Source organism: Typopeltis vanoorti, chromosome 23 (genome assembly GCF_054136105.1).
Source record: "Typopeltis vanoorti isolate ZY-2024b chromosome 23, IOZ_Tvanoo_1.0, whole genome shotgun sequence".
In the NCBI taxonomy this organism is placed as follows: Eukaryota; Metazoa; Arthropoda; class Arachnida; order Uropygi; family Thelyphonidae; genus Typopeltis; species Typopeltis vanoorti.
This window is the reverse complement of record NC_143571.1, coordinates 46866329-46883146: the sequence shown is the minus strand read 5'-3', so window position 1 is coordinate 46883146 and position 16818 is coordinate 46866329. Positions and strand designations below refer to the sequence as shown.

Sequence of the window (16818 nt, the reverse complement as noted above, 5' to 3'; positions counted from 1 at the left end):
TCTTGTTTCTTATAATTACTATATAAAATATTATCCTTGTTTGAAGTTAATTTCTAATAAAATTACTATTTTAATTTGTTATGAAAAAGGGTCTTTCTTAACTCATTCAAAATTTTATACGCCTGGCTAATGCTTCATTCCACCCGACTGGTAAAAATTTCTGGGGAGAACACTGTTGTATATGGTGGATGTGAATCTGCAAGATTCAAGATAACCAGTGGTGTGCCTCAAGTCATTCGTCCATTCTTTCTTTTAAAGTTATACGGTGGTCAGCATTCATGGTTAAGAATTTAGGGAGACACAACACCGCATTACAATAATTACTTTACTTAATATTAGGAAAGTAACAATTGATGTTTCAATCTCTGTACTGAGGTCATCATCAGAAAAATACATATGTCTAAGAAATGGCACTGCACTTTACAAGGTAATATGAAATTAAACTGCTTAGTAATCTTTTATCTAGCCGGACCTCTAAGGGAAAACGAAAAAAAAATAATAATATTGAAAAAATAAAATAAAGTTTAAAAAAATAAATAAATATAAGAATAAATTAAAAACAGAACTACAATAAACATTTCTAAAGTTTTCTCACATTGAGATTTTCTTCTGGGCTTGTTCCGGTTGCCATAAGGGTTGCAGATGGGTCCTCCATATTCTTGGAATGATTAGTCCGTCATTTTTGTTCAGGTTTGGATTGTGTTTTAGCATTTCACAGGCTTCTTTACATTTTCTCTCAAACCAGGTTTTGGTGCAGTGTAGGGACTTGATGCCTTTCCAGTCAATTCTATGGTATGTATGGAGTGTGTGGTCTGATAGGCCTGTTTTTCCATAGCAGAGGCATTTAATGTGTAGGTTGTGTTCGTCTTTTCTGATTAGGATAGTGCATCCTGTTTACCCTATGTAGGGTAAACAGGATGCACTATCTTTTTCAATCAATTTCAATGTACATGTACTTACACATGTACATTGATTTTGTAAACCCCTGAGTGGGTCTGGTGTGGAAGAGGATCTTTGGAAGAACTGAGTAAATATTTTAATTTTGTCAGGGGTTTGAAGGTAGTCTTGATGTTGTATTTATGTAGTGTTCTGTCTCAAAAAGAAGGTACAGCCATGGACTCCCCCCCCCCCCCCATAGCTAACTTTATATGTGAAACTTTGAGCAATGAGCTCTAGATTTGGCCAGCCTAAAGCCCAAAGTCTGGCTCAGATATGTCGATGATATTTTCACCGTTTGGCCCCACGGCTGCAAAACATTAAATACATTCCTTAGCCACCTGAACAAACAACACAAACATATCCAATTCATCACTGAAATCGAAAACAACAACTCTGTTCCTATTCTAGACACATTCGTCACATAATATCTTCCCTCAGGCTGCAAACCTATGCACACAGGCCAGCACATACACAAAAATTCATACCATCACCCAACACAAAAACTAATAGTCATAAGCACTTTCAAACACAGACCACTAACCATTTTATCGAATGAACAAGCTCTAAACAAAGAATTTGAAATCATTAACCATTAAATTAAAAAAATTTAATGGTTAATTTAATTTAAAAAATTTTAATAAAAAAATTTAATGGAAAAAATTAAACAGAATGGGCGAAGAAAGATTAGCAAAACAAGTGTTCTCTGCCAGGTTGGCAGCAAAACGACCCAGAGGAAGACCAAGATATAGGTGGATTGATATGGTACAAAGTGCCTTAGATGATAGAAATATAAGATCTGATAATGAAATTGTAGATGGGAAGTTAGTAATGATGTAAATTTTTCACGTAGTACTATCAATCATATCCTGTACCCCCCCCTTGAAGGTACATGGCAGGAATTTGATGATGATGATGATGATGATGATGATAAAAAAATAGTTAACTTGTGAAATAAAAGATTAATTTCGTTACTTTCTTAAAGAATACCACTAAAAACAAAAAATATTACAAGAATGCCATAGCCATACTCTATGTTAAAGGCATTTCAGAAAAAATAGACAGAACACTACATAAATACAACATCAAGACTACCTTTAACACAACGACAAAATTAAAAAATTTACTCAGCTCTTCCAAAGATCCTCTTCCACACCTGGCCTACTCAGGGGTTTACAAAATCCAATGTACAACCCTACATAGGGGAAACAGGATGCACTATGCCAATCAGAAAAGATGAACACAAATGACACATTAAATACCTCCGTTGTGGAAAAACAGGGCCTATCAGACCACGCACTCCAAACATATCATAGAATTGACTGAAAGGGCACCAAGTCCCTACACCTTGCCAAAACCTGGTTTGAGAGAAAATTTAAATAAGCCTGTGAAATGCTAAAACACAATCCACACCTGAACAAAAATGGACTAATCATTCCAAGAATGTGGAGGACCCCATTTGCAACCATTATAGCAACCAAACAAGAAAATCTCAATATGAGAGGACTTTATAAATGTTTAATGTAGTTCTTTTTTAATTTATTCTTATATTTATTAATTTTTTTAAACTTTATTTTATTTTTTTAATATTATTATTATTTTTTCCCATTTCCCATTAGAGGTCAGTCTGGATGAGAGATTAATAAGCAGTTTAGTTTCATTTTACCTTGTTAAGTGCAGTATCATGTAACATGTTTCTTATACATATGTATTTTCTGATGATGATCTCAATACAGAGGTCGAAACATCAATTGTTACTTTCCTAATGTCAAGTAAAGTAATTATTTTAACACGTGTGTTGTGTCTCCCTAAATTCTTAACCATGAATCACTGGTCAATTGTTATTCAATCTGTACATTAATGACATTAAGAAGGATTTGACACGCATCATAAAACTATTTACTGATGGTGTGAAGATAGGTAGGATAATCAGGAGTGCTGCTGATATGCAGTACTTTCAGAATGGTTTGAATAGTGGGAATGTGAAAATGGCTATCATTTTAACGTTAACAAATACAAAGTGATGCACTTTAGTGCGATTAGATATCCAATGGATTATGCAGGAAGAAACTAATCTGTCTAGGGATCTTAGAGATTTAATACATAGGAAGTTGAAGGGTCATATAGCAAAGGTTGCAAATACAACTCAAAAGATAATTGCAATCCTGAAATGAATCTTAACATAAAGAAGTCAATCATTTATCCTCTTTACAAGGCCACAATAAGACCTCAGCTGGATTGCTGCGTGCTGGTCTGGTCCCCAAGTTTCTGTTGCGATTTTGATACAGTGGAGAGAGTGCAAAGAAAAGTGCCAAAAATGACATCAGGATTGTGAAATACTGATTTTGAAGACAGATTGAGAATTTGCATGCTGCAGATACTAGTAAACAGAAGAAAAAAGTGTGAAATGATGGAGACTTACATACTTCTGAGAGGGTTTTAGACGATTTAAGTAGATGGAATTTTTCATTTTGGGGAAGGTAGTAGTGAAATATGGAAATGACTTCTATTTGGATTTAATGATCAAGTATTTTTTAGAACGACTATGTTATACCAACTAGTTTCACCAACTGAGGCTGTTGGCATCTTCAGGGTACATAACTGACATAAGGCACTTAAAGCTAAACACTGTTACTGACTATAAATCAACCAATTCCAATTATATTTGACAAAACATAACACGTACAATACATGAATAGCGTGTGTGCGTGTGTGTTCTCACTTGTTGTTATTTAGGAACGTTCTATAATTGGCACTATAATTCAGTTCTTGTATGTTTAAAGATCTAGTGAGGGTCTTCCAGATCTCGAGCAAGATAAATCCTTGGTTGCTGTTAAGATTTTGTACAGAACGGGCAACTGTTGCTGCTTCTTTAATAATTCAGGAGCAGAAATCCTCTTCCATGTCAGGAATGGATCTTTTATCCAACTCTATGATATGGTTAGTTCTTGAAAAATGAAAGGATAAACCCGATTTTTCTTCTCTGTTGTCATTAACGTCTCCAATGTGCTACCTTTGTCTAATCTCAAATCTTGAAGTTTGGTCGATGTAATTTAAACTGCACAACAGGGTATGTTGTAAACTGCGGAATATTTGAAGAAAGGATAGCTATCTTTTGGAGATCTTAAGAGTTGCCTAATCGTTTCTGTAGGTTTAAAAGGAACTCGTATTCTATGGGGTTTGAGGAGTCTTGCAATGTTATTAGAAACTGTCACCACGTATGGAATGTCGATTGTAGAAATATACTGTGTGTCGTCTCGTTGTCTTTGTGGGGGGTCAGAGAAAAGTATCTTGTGGACGAGTCTTCGAGGTTAGCCATTCATGGTGAGTTTGTTAGATATCAGTGATATTTCATCTTGGAGATCTTGTTGATCTGTTGTAATGCAGAAAGCTTGCTTTTTTAGCATGTGTACAATGCTAAGTTTTTGAGAAATGTGGTGGGAGGAGCTAAAGTGCAAATAACATCCTGTATTTGTGGGCTTTCACAGTAAACTAAGAGGCTGAGACGACCATTCATTTATTTCTTGATTTGGGTGTCCAGAAATGATAATTTATTATCTTTTTCAAGATCTAGAGTGAATTTGTTTGTATGGTGTAAAGAGTTGATCTTGTTTAGAAAATCAAACAGGTCCTTTTTTGTGTGGTTCCAAACAATGAAAATATCGTCCACATATCTCCACCATACTGTGGGTTTAGGATCTACTTGAGATAAAATTTTACTTTCAAGATCTTCCATAAAATGATCAGCACAAAATGGTGAGAGACAGGGCTACCAATTGCAAGGCCAATCAATTGCTGATATATGGTTTTATTCCATAAGAAAAAGTTAGATGTTAAACAATCATGGAACAGGGAAGTGATATCTTGTGGAAACAAACTTCTTAAAATGTTGATAACTTCTTCCACAGGAATGTTAGTTGTTGGATCCTACTTCTTCTCAATCTATACTTTGGATCTGACATGATTACTATTACGATGTTCTTAACTAATTGATGAGTTGTAAGTTGATTTCTAACTCAAATATAAAGAAAATTTATATTTAAAGACTGTGCCACTTTATATTTGAATTAGTTCAAGAATTGAAGATAAGCCAACTCTCAACTATCCTTCCTTTATATGTTGTTATTATATATACTGGCCGAGTATATTTAACTTACTTAATTTACCCGCTTTGGTTCGAATATTTTATGAATGGTGCAGTAAAAGAGATTCAGGCAAAATACATCTTTTGATTAACAAAAACAAATATTTAATTTTAAAATCACAAATTTTACACTTAACTTCAAATCAGTAATTAAGATATCACAAACATTTTAGCTTCTATGATAAGTACAATCATACAAACTCAGACAATGGTAAATCTGTTATCTCTATAATACAGTCTTCTCACAGTTCCTTAAGTTCCAATTACAATAAAAATTGAGGTAACACCTCTTTACAAACAAACACTTCTAATTTTACACTTCAGCTAATTCTCCGCAATAGTTACTGTTAGTATAGGGAAATTCTAGGATGAAACTCACACACTTCTCAGTATAGGAATATTAATGGTTGGAATAATCTTACCGATAATCTTCTATCTTCATCAACTTATACACAAACACTTTTTATAACTGTAAGCACTTTTAACAATAAACGGCACTCATTAAAATAAATCTTCTAAGCATTAACTGAATTAATTCATGGTCACAATACACATAATCAGACGTTCTTGCATGAAGCACTACTGATCACTCATGAATTACGGTAACACAATAATTCCTTAACTTGAGGTTTTATATGCACAGTTGTTCATTCCTCTGGCATTCCATTAATTCCTTAGGCATTATAATTCTAAACACAGCTAATGGTAAACTTCAACTTTACAGCCTCTACTATTCTCTAGTAACTTCGTGCTTTGCTTCAAGGTTTCGTATGTCCTTGAAAGGTTGGCACTGAAATTAAATCTCAACTCAAGTATCACTAGTCTATTTAATAGTCTCTCAGCTGTTTTCCGTAGCTATAATTGTTATTCTACAACTTATTAGCTGCTTGAGTGACTCGCTATTATTACACTCTGATTCCTGAATGCCCAAAGCTCCGATTCCAACCCAATGCCAATCCTCTCTCTCTCTGTTTCCTCTCTATCTTTTTTTTCAGCATTCCTCCCTTTTATATTCATTCTTCCCGCCTAAATTGCTCTCGTGATCTCTTTAAAACTCTTTTCAATAATTTTCAACATTCTCCTCACGTGGTGTTCCAAACTCGGGCTCGCTTACTTATATACGTCTCCATGACAACAAAACAAAACATAATAAAATTGAGCTATTGCATAACGTTAAGCTTCTACAAATAGGAATAAATAGAGAATATTAACATTTCGATTAATGCGCAGTTAAATTATCAAATACAAGTTCTTATAATATTAACATAGTAATAATTAAAATAGCTTAATAATATTTAATACAGTCTTTTCATTATTAATACATATATCTTTGATTAAATAATTAGTTTTAGACAAAATTAAAGTAGTTATATGAATATTAAATTGTAAAATAAGTTGTTTACATTAAATAATATTTACAAGTCTAGCCTTTGTGATGGAAGATCATGTTGGATTCTGAAGCAAATAATGATTACTCTAATCTCTACATAATCAGAATCCAACATAGTGAATAGAGATGTAACATCCAGGCTCGCGAGTAGGTCCGTATTGGATATGGAGATGTTGTTCAATTTCTCTATGAAATGTTGCGAATTTCGTATGTAAGCATCCGAATTATGGATGTGTTGTTTGAGGAGGCTTGCAAGGTGTTTTGATAACAGATAGGTGGGCGAGTTGATACCATCAACAATAGGGTGTAATGGTATTCCATCTTTGTGTAATTTTGGAGTGCCATATAGTCTTTGTTTGAGGAGGCTTAACAGCAACCAAGGATTTATCTTGTCCGAGATCTGGAAGACCCTCACTAGATCTTTAAACATACAAGAACTGAATTATAGTGCCAATTATAGAACGTTCCTAAATAACAACAAGTGAGATCACACACACACGCTATTCATGTATTGTACGTGTTATGTTTTGACAAATATAATGTCAAATATAATCACCAACTGAGGCTGTTGGTATCATCAGGATACATAACTGATATAAGGCACTTAAAGCTAAAAACTGTTACTGATTTATAGTCAGTAACAGTTTTTAGCTTTAAGTGCCTTATATCAGTTATGTATCCTGATGATACCAACAGCCTCAGTTGGTGAAACTAGTCGGTATAACACAGTCGTTCTAAAAAATACTTGATCAATAAATCCAAATAGAAGTCATTTCCATAGTTTTTGTGGTCAAGAAAATAACGTTTTAACATAAGGTAGTGAAATGACATGAGGGCATCCTTGGAAGTTGAGAATGAATCCTGTCAGGTAGTAGATGGGGGCTAGATTTTTCTCTCATAGAGTATATGTGATCGGAATGGATTGTTGTTGGATGTTGTCTGTGCAAGTAGAATGAATGAATTCAAGAACAGGTATGACAGTTGGTGTCAATAGTATGGCCTGTCTCCATGAGTTCCTGACTCCCTGGAGGTCTCTTTTAATAATAATGACAATAATAATAATGCCCATTTATACCACACAACTGTAGTGATTTGAAGAACTTTTCTTGGCACCTTGTTATATGACTTTTCCAGATCAACAAAATTTAAATATAGATTCTTGTAATATTTCCATGATTTCTGAACTATGTCTTAAAGTAGTAATCTGATTCTGATAACCTATATTTGGCCTGAATCCAGCTTGTTCTCCACCAAGCTTCCCTTCCACAATTCTTCTTAGCCATTTCTCAAGTTTACTTCTATAAATCTTACCACAAACACTCAGTAAAGTGATTCTCTATAATTCTTACATTTAGTTTTATTTTGCTTTTTATAGATAGGTATTATAAAAACTCTACTCCAATCATCTGGAATTTGACTGTCTGTACAGGCCTTCTGAATTATAAAGTGCAGTAAAAGCACCACTGTAAAACATTTTTTACCTCCATATTTGAGCATTTCTGGTCAAATATCATTTACTCCAGCTGCCTTTCCACATTTCAGGTTTTTATATCTTTTTCTACTTCAAATCTTGATATGTATTCCTGACTGCATGCTTCTTGAGTGTTTCCATGGCTGTGTGGAAACACTCAAGTGTGGAATCACCCTTATCATCTCTGATTCATTTTACAGTACTCTTTCCTCCATTTTTAAGTTTTTTCAATAGCCTACAGAACATTTTGCCACCTTCTTGATATTTATTTTCTATGTTCTTACCAAAATCTTCCCATGACTTTTGTTTATTTAGTTTTACACAGTGCATTACTTTCCTACATTTTTCTCTAAGAGCACAAGCTGACTTACTTGCTAAGATGTTCTATATGCTTTCTTCTTTTCTTTTACTGCCTCTAACTTTTTAGTCCACCATGCAGTTCGGATTTTTATATCCTAACGGACAACCTCACCACATGCATCTCTAGCTGAATTAATAAATGTTTTCTTTAATTTTTGGTTCTTGTTTGTAAACTCTTTCCTGTTTTTCTTGAATGATGTTTTTTTTTTTTTTTTTTTTTTGTTATTTTAATCTACATTTCACCTCTGAAAGTTGCTCAACTCTGAATAATTTTTAAAACTTTCTTACACACTCTTCTTTTCAATATAAAATTCAATTTTAATCTGCACTAATGGTGATTGCTTCCAATTTCGAATCTTCTGTATACTCTTGTGTATTGAATCAGTAGGAAAACATTGCTATCAACAATAACATAGTCAGTAAGACTTTCTCATTTCTTGCATCTACTCTCCATGTGGATTTGTGCACATTTTTATGTTGGAACATGGTGTCAGTAATAACTAGTCCATGTCATGAACAGAAATCCAGCAATTACTTACCATTATTATTAACTTTGATCTTTTCTCCAAATTTTAATCATTTCCTGAATGTTTTAATCTTTTAATCAACCTTTTAATCATTTTCCACTTTGCTGTTTAGATCTCCAACAAGGACCAACTTTTCCATTTTCATTGTGTCAGTTGCTTTCTCTAATGCCTCAAAAAATTCACCTACTTCTTCCTTAGTAGAATCTTCTGTCAGATCATATACACAAATAAGTCTCATTATCTAGTTTGCCATTCTGATATTTGCCCACATCACTCTACTTGATAATGTCTGCCATTCAAGATTATCTTTGTATTTACTGTTGAATACTATAGCCACTCTTCTTTTTCCTGATTGCTATTCCTAAATATGACATTTTGTATTTGTTCTTTAAAAAGTTTGTTTGTTGTTAAAAAAAAAATGTTGCTATGTCTTTGTCATTTTTTTTATTATGCATTTCATTTTTATTATTAGTAGTCTGGTTGTCAAGTGCAACACGATTCTAGTATTTCATTATTCCACAGACTTTGCTGGCATGATTGGCTGAGTGGCTAGCATGTTCACTCTCAAACCAACAGATTGCTGGTTTGAATCCAATACAAGACCATTATCCTGGTACCTCCAATAATGGAGGCTTGCAGTGTTTTGAAAAAGTTCCATGGTCCATGTTGTTTCTAGAGCAAAGTTCCGAGATTATTTAAAAAAAGTAAATAATATACTAAAAATTATAAACTTGTATAGTCAGCTGTGTCCTGCACTGTATTATTGACTATTATACAAATAGTATCATAACTTTCTTTTCTCTACCAGTGAAGGTTCTTCTATCTAATCTCTCACTCATGGCAATTATATAAGATAAATTACTTCCTCTCACTCTCAAATCAACCAGCAGTCACTTAACATTTATATCAAGAACCATGCAGCCAACTTATCAATTTTCACCTTCTAATTGATGCCAATTTTTTCTAAATGGCCAGCACACATTATATACGAGGCTTATCTATATAACTTGTTTTTATTTCTTACTTATTTTTTTTCATCATTTATAGTTTTGCTCTTTGTCTTTTAACTGGAAGGACTTATTTTTTTTTTTGTGTGTGTGTGTGTGTGAGAGAGAGAGAGAGAAATAACTGTAGTTAACAGAAGATCTGAAAACATAAGAGGCAATTGCTTTTCATATATTTTATTAGCTGTATATAATTCTGGCTTATTCAATATTTATTCATTGTTATTAGGACAGTTTATTTTTCAACTGAATCAATGATTTTTTATAGTATATACAACCCTGAGTATGATGGTAAATAGTACTATTGCATTTATTTTTTCTCTGAGTGATTCATTGTCTGTACGGGGTTGATTGTGCTGAACACCTTTCTGAATCCAGCTTGCTCATTAGGATGAACTTCATTTGCCTATTGTGAGATTGTTTGTGTTTAATATGTTTGTATCATTTTATATAATCTTATATTCTTTTTTCTTTTTATCTTCTTTAATATTTTTTCTGGTTTTTTTTTTTTTTTTTATTTCTGTAAGTTCTACTGTATTTCTTTTTCCTTCTCCAATTAGTTGTCTTTTTCTCTCTAACATTTTTTTTTTGTTTTCTCTGAGAGGTTTTTATTTTTAACCTTTTTATCTTTTGCAATCTTATGTGCATGTTATCCATCTGTGGATTTCCATTTTCATTCATGTTATTTCTTTAATTGTATAATTTTTTTGTAATTTTTTGTTAGCTGCTAATGTATCATCATTTATCTTTACATATTCTGTTTCATCTCGTAATTTTTTTTTTCCATTATTATTTCCCCTCTATGATCATTTCCTATGGAGGGGAGAAGTCTGACCACACCTCCTCGTGCCCCCCCCCCCAACCCTTGAAGCTTTTGACCAAATTTCTTAAGGTCCGATTTCAAGGTGACTAACGTGGCAACGGTATCCAATTTTCCAATGAAGAGAGAGAGAAGAGTCATCATTTCCTATGCCTATTTGATTGATGATTTCCTCATCACCATCAAATTCCTGATATATATATATACCTCAGGGAGTGTACAGGAAAATTCAATAGTACTACATGAAAAAGTTACACCATTTCTAACTTCCGATCAACAATTTACCTCCAAATTAATTTATTATCTATCAAGACTCCGATGTTACCAGATCTTATATTTCTGTATCTTAAGGCACTTTTTACTGTATCAATCCATCTACATCTTGGTCTTCCTTTGGGTCTTTTTCCTGCTCACCTGGCAAAAAAACACTTGTTTTGCTAATCTTTCCTCTCCCATTCCATTTAAGTGACCATATGACCTGAGACGAGCTCTAGTAACACATTCTGATCACTTCCTATACATATTTGATTGATGACTTCAATATCTTTAAATAAAAATGATCAAGATAAACATTAGAGATATATATAAATATATCTTTAATGTTTTCTTTTCTTAAATATCAGCTGTTACTGAATTATTCTGAAGTGAAAGTCAAGAAAATATGCACAGTGATTTCAACTAACCAGAATCAATTTTTTTTAGCTTTTTTTTGGGGGGGGGGGGGGATCAACATGTGTTAATTCATTAACACATGTTGATGCATCTATACACACATGTGATGACCATGATTTGTAAATGTCACTAAATGTACCTAATATTTTTTAAAAGTTACTAAATTCTGCTATTAAAATATACTATTCAAATTGATGAATAATATTTTTTTTATTTTATTTTAGAAGCACCTAACTCATGAATTATAAACTCTGGAGAAAATAAAATTTAAGCAAGGCAACTTTGGCATGTTTTAAGCATTTACATGTAGTTTGTATTTTTATTTTTTAGAACAACTTTGCTAAAATTAAAAACCAATAATTATGAAAACAGTCTTTTTTTTCTCTCCTTCTTTACATTCTAAAGATCTGATGGCATTATTAAAAAAACATTAAAAATATATTTAAAAGACAGAAGGGAAAATGAAACTTGGTAATTAGTAACAAAGAATGATGTTTTTCAAGATAAAACAAAAAAAACATTTTACACTTACCCAGAAGTTCATCATCATCTAGCTCTTCTTCTACATCCTCTATTCCAACATTAGCATCATGTTCAGCAGCCTGTTCTTCAACTTCTTTCACTAAATCTCCAGCAGTAGTCTTCCTTTTAAGAAGTTTATTTTCTAAATCTGAGGATGATTCAATATTTTCTGTATTTGTTTCACTAACAGATCCTCTGGACATGATATTATCTACAGTACCTTTATCTTTTGTCTGCTGGGTAGTGTTTGACACAGACTTCTGTAATGCATGTTCTGTAGTGGATGGTACTGATGGAGAAGATGACTGACATATTTCCTTATTTTCATGAGGGGATTGAACTGATGCATGACTCAGATGAACATTCTGTGAATTCTGTACATGAACTTGCTGTTGATGAGAAGATGATAAATTAGAATGACTCAGTGAAGGAGAAGGACTTGTCAGAGTAGAATTATCTGCTGTTGCATTTGTTGACACAGTAGTACCTGATAAAAATGAAGGAGAACTTGAGGTTATCACTACATTTGGAGAGGGAGCTACAGAAGAATGATGTAATGGTGGAGTAATTCCTCGAGGACTAGGTATCCCAGTAGTCTGAGAAACAGAGTTACAGACTTGTGGTTGTCCAAATCTTCCAACTGGTTCAGATGAAACTTAATGAGAATGAAAGTATGAATACATTTAATTAGAATATTTGTACACAAGTTAATTAAATTGTTAATGAACAGCCCATAACTAGAAAAATGTTCTAACATATTTTCACTTAATTGATTAAGTTAAATTAATAACCTTCTGAAAGAAATTAAGTGAAGAAAAATTCAAAAATAACATTTTAAATATGAATATGATTTAAAACATTAAAATGGAAAACATATATCAACTTTTTATCAAATATCATATCATCTGTGATATCAATTACATAGGCAAAGTGGATATTAGATCCAACGTTATTTCAAAGTCGAATGTTTGCAGAAACAATGAAAGTTTCGTAAAAAAGGCCAGAGAGCTTACAAGAAGACAATCTTTGGCATCAGAGTTGAATTAGCTTGCAACACTTAAAAATTTTTTTTTTGACATGAGTGCTGCCCAAGAGTCCATATATTCACCTTTTATTAGTGCATTTTTTAAAGGTTTCACTCGCCTGACAGCTGGGGTAAAAAGGCTGATTTTCCTTATGTCCCCCATCTCTTTTATGTTTCTTATATATAACAAAAGAACAAGGTGATTGATAGCCAGCTGCTAGAGTAGATATTTGCAGTAGCTGAAGTCCTCTGGAGAGAGAGAGAGAAATGATTTAGGAAATTATTTTATGACTGAGTTATTTATTTATATATATATATATATATATATGAATATATATATATATATTGACAACAGTGATTAACAGTTTCTAAAAATATTCACTGAAACAAAAAATATCCACACTATACCAAGGAGCATACATAACTAATTGCTATAGCAAACTTGTAGGGCTACAGGAGTCTTTTGAATGGTTTGTTATATTTGATAATTTAATGTAATGAATTTCCTCTTGGCAGTGAATTGTGCCTATTGAGGGAGGGGGGGGGGTTAAAGTGAGTAAGTTTGTTATAATTGTTGGAAGTTTTTTTCACTTGGTTAGCCTATAATAAATTTAGTTTAATCCTTTATCCAAGTATAAGCAAACAAAGTTTGCACCTGAAGTATCTTCAGGACTGGGGAAACTCTTGGTAAAGGTGAACCAAGCTCTCATCACTCCTTGTCTTAGTATCTCACATAATGCAAAGCACATCTCCTTGCAGACATGTATAATGCTATGCATTAAGGGAAGGGCCACTATCCAGACCAGTTTCGACCTTTATTGAGGACTCGTCAGTGGGAACCAGACCCAGAGGTGGTGATACTAAGGTGGAAGTAATGGATAAGCCATATTTACCTATACAAGTTACCAAAAGGTGTCTCACCTTATTATTAAATTACTCTGGATTTAGAGAAAGATGTTGGAAGTTTTTTTCACTTGGTTAGACTACAATAAATTTAGTTCAATCCTTTATCTAAGTATAAGCAAACAAAGTTTGCACCTGAAGTATCTTCAGGACTGAGGCAACTTGGGGTAAAGGTGTTTGCTTATACTTGGATAAAGGAATAAACTAAATTTATTATAATCTAACCAAGTGAAAAATAATCCAACATCCTTCTCTAAATCCAGAGTAATTTAATAATAAGGTGGTACACCCTTTGGCAACTCGTATAGGTAAATATGACTTCGCCATTACTTCCACCTTAGTATCACCACCTCTGGGTCTGGCTCCCACTAATGAGATCTCATTAAAGATCGAAACCAGTCTGGATAGTGGCCCTTCCCTTAAACATTATACATGTCTGCAAGGAGATGTGCAAACTTTGTTTGCTTATACTTGGATAAAGGATTAAACTAAATTTATTGTTATAATTGTGTTTCCCATAATCAACTGCATTGCTTTCTATTATAGTAAATAGTTACCACCTAGATGTGTTTGACACTAACTGGAGACATAGGTATTAAGAAGGTAAACTCTCTACACATATTCTTTGTTGCCAATTAAAATGAATGGGATGACATGCTTTTATGTTTCTTCTGCCATCCAAAAGATATTGTCAATATTATTAATATTATCAGAGATCTCCAGGGAGTAAGGACTCATTGAGAGAGAGGTGATAAATCATCCAAACCAGCTGCCATACCTTCCCTTAAATTCAATCACACTAGGTGCACTAACTACTCCTAAAGGCAAACTATCTCATTCACTCACTGCTCTGTGAGAGAAAAACCTACCTCATACCCCTTTCTTGACTGTGAACAAATTTAACTTCCATGGATGCCCCCATGTTCTCTCCCTACCTTCTTATAACAAAAATTTCATCAGACAATATCCTATAACACCCATTCAGAAGTTTATAGATTTCTACCATATCGCCACCTCTTTCCCTGTTAACTAGAGCCTGTAATCCGTATACTCACAATCTGTTCTCATAATCCAAATCCCATAAACCGGATATAATCTTTGTAGCTCTTCTTTGCAACACAGCTTCTTTATCTACTAAATCGGCATGCAATGCCGATTTAGCAGTCTTATCAAGGCCTTATAAAGAGGCAAAATGACTTTCTTATCCTTAGATGTCAAGGTTTGCCTCAATATTGCAATTATCCTCTGAGTTGTATTTGCAACTTTTACTATGAGACCTTTGAACTTCAAATTCCTAACCACCATTACACCCAAGATCCCTAGCCTCATCAGTTTATTGTAGCATAACCCTTCTAATATAATATGCTGCTGGAAATATCATCACAGATAACTTTACACTTACTAACATTAAACTGACAGTCATTTTTGTTTGTCCAAATTTTGAGCCTATTCAAATCATTTTGTAAGTGATGGATATCAGTAGCATCCCTGATTGTCCTGCCTATCTTCATATAATTGGCAAACAATTGCACACATCTCCTGTTAGACCCTTTCTAATGTCATCAATGTACAGATTGAACAACAATGGGCCAAGACTAAACCTCAAGGTAAACCATTGGTCACATTAAATCTGTCAGATTCTCACCCACCGTTTTCTTCTGTTTTCTTTTTCTATTCAGCTATTTGCTAAATGCAAGTAATTAAGTAAATAATTACATGGTTTGTACTACTGGATGATCAGATCAATAGTAGTATATGAGAATTATATGTTTGCTTTCATTCACATTATAACAGTTTATGCAAACAACAACTTGTTCTTTAAGTTTTGTTTGTATACAATATAACTTTATTTATTTTTGTATACTAACCACAGATAACTTCCTTGCAGGTTATGTGAAGTATCCACTACAAATGGAAAGTAACCCACCCAACCAGGGAATGTGTTTTCCATTGAAAGTACATTACCTAGTCAGGGTCAGGTGGGTTACACTCCATGCACTTGGTTACACTCAACCAAGTGAAAAAAAAAAAAAATTCAACTACTGCTGCTTTATATCAAGATTATACATATAGCGAAAAAACAAAAATATAAAATAAATATTGAGATTACTTTCCAGTAATCTCAATATTCCATTTTTAATTCAAAACCACTTACTCTTTCTTAGATGCAAGCTTAAATTCAACTATCAACTGCCAGTTTTCTCCACCAGTATTATTCAAATTTTAACTATACTTTAATATATATGCAAAAAAAGAATGGCATTCAATTTATAATGATAAGCTCTGTTATCAAATATTACAGAAATTCTGATCCTTCATGTAAATGATCAGAAGTTCTTTGTTACAAAGAATCTGCTTGCTTATCTTCCTTATCTGTTGTCAAATATTCATTTTCTGTCTCATGCATTATCCTCTAATCCTGAACGTTGATGTTTTTTTTTTTTTTTCCCTTCCTTTCACTTCCTAACAACAGATCTAAATTTCTGTTTCAGACCTCTTTCCTGGATTTATTTTTTAAACATACTGTATGACATCATCAATCAAAAATGAGGTGAAACCCAACATTTCTATTACTTTTCATTGCCTGAATTATTATTTTAAATTCTCTTTCTAAATCAATTTCACAGGAGTGAAACTCTTCAATCCAAATTCCACTTCATACTCATAGCTTTTATATTTCTCACAAAATACTTTTTCCAATTGGTCAAAAATGATATCTGAAATGGAGGCAGAACTGGACACTGAAGAAATTAAAACTTCACAATGGCACACCTAAATATGCATAAAGGTATATTTATTATATTTATTGCAGCCAAAGCAGTCATCATTGCAATTGCTTTGGTTACGAATAACAGACAGCCTTTTGAATAATGAGTTTCTGTTTGTGTAATGTAATATCAAAACAATGTTTGGTAAGAACGAAATAGCATACCCCCACCCAGGCACTAAATCTATAATATTTTGGTATTAACACTGTGGATAAGATAATCTAGATGCTCTAGATGCCAAACATGGCACTTTTTCAAATCACTATAAGCTTCTAAT

General features: G+C 33.1%; 1 protein-coding gene across 1 annotated transcript in view; it reads right to left on the bottom strand.

The window, feature by feature from the left end:
* Positions 1-16818, bottom strand: part of LOC150093819 (histone-lysine N-methyltransferase 2C-like) — a 1065326-nt gene that overhangs the window by 409348 nt on the left and 639160 nt on the right. Inside the window, exon 43 of the mRNA XM_090412524.1 lies at positions 11857-12501. Within this exon, the coding sequence (XP_090268650.1) occupies positions 11857-12501 (645 nt within the window). The remainder of the gene's footprint in view (positions 1-11856; positions 12502-16818) is intronic.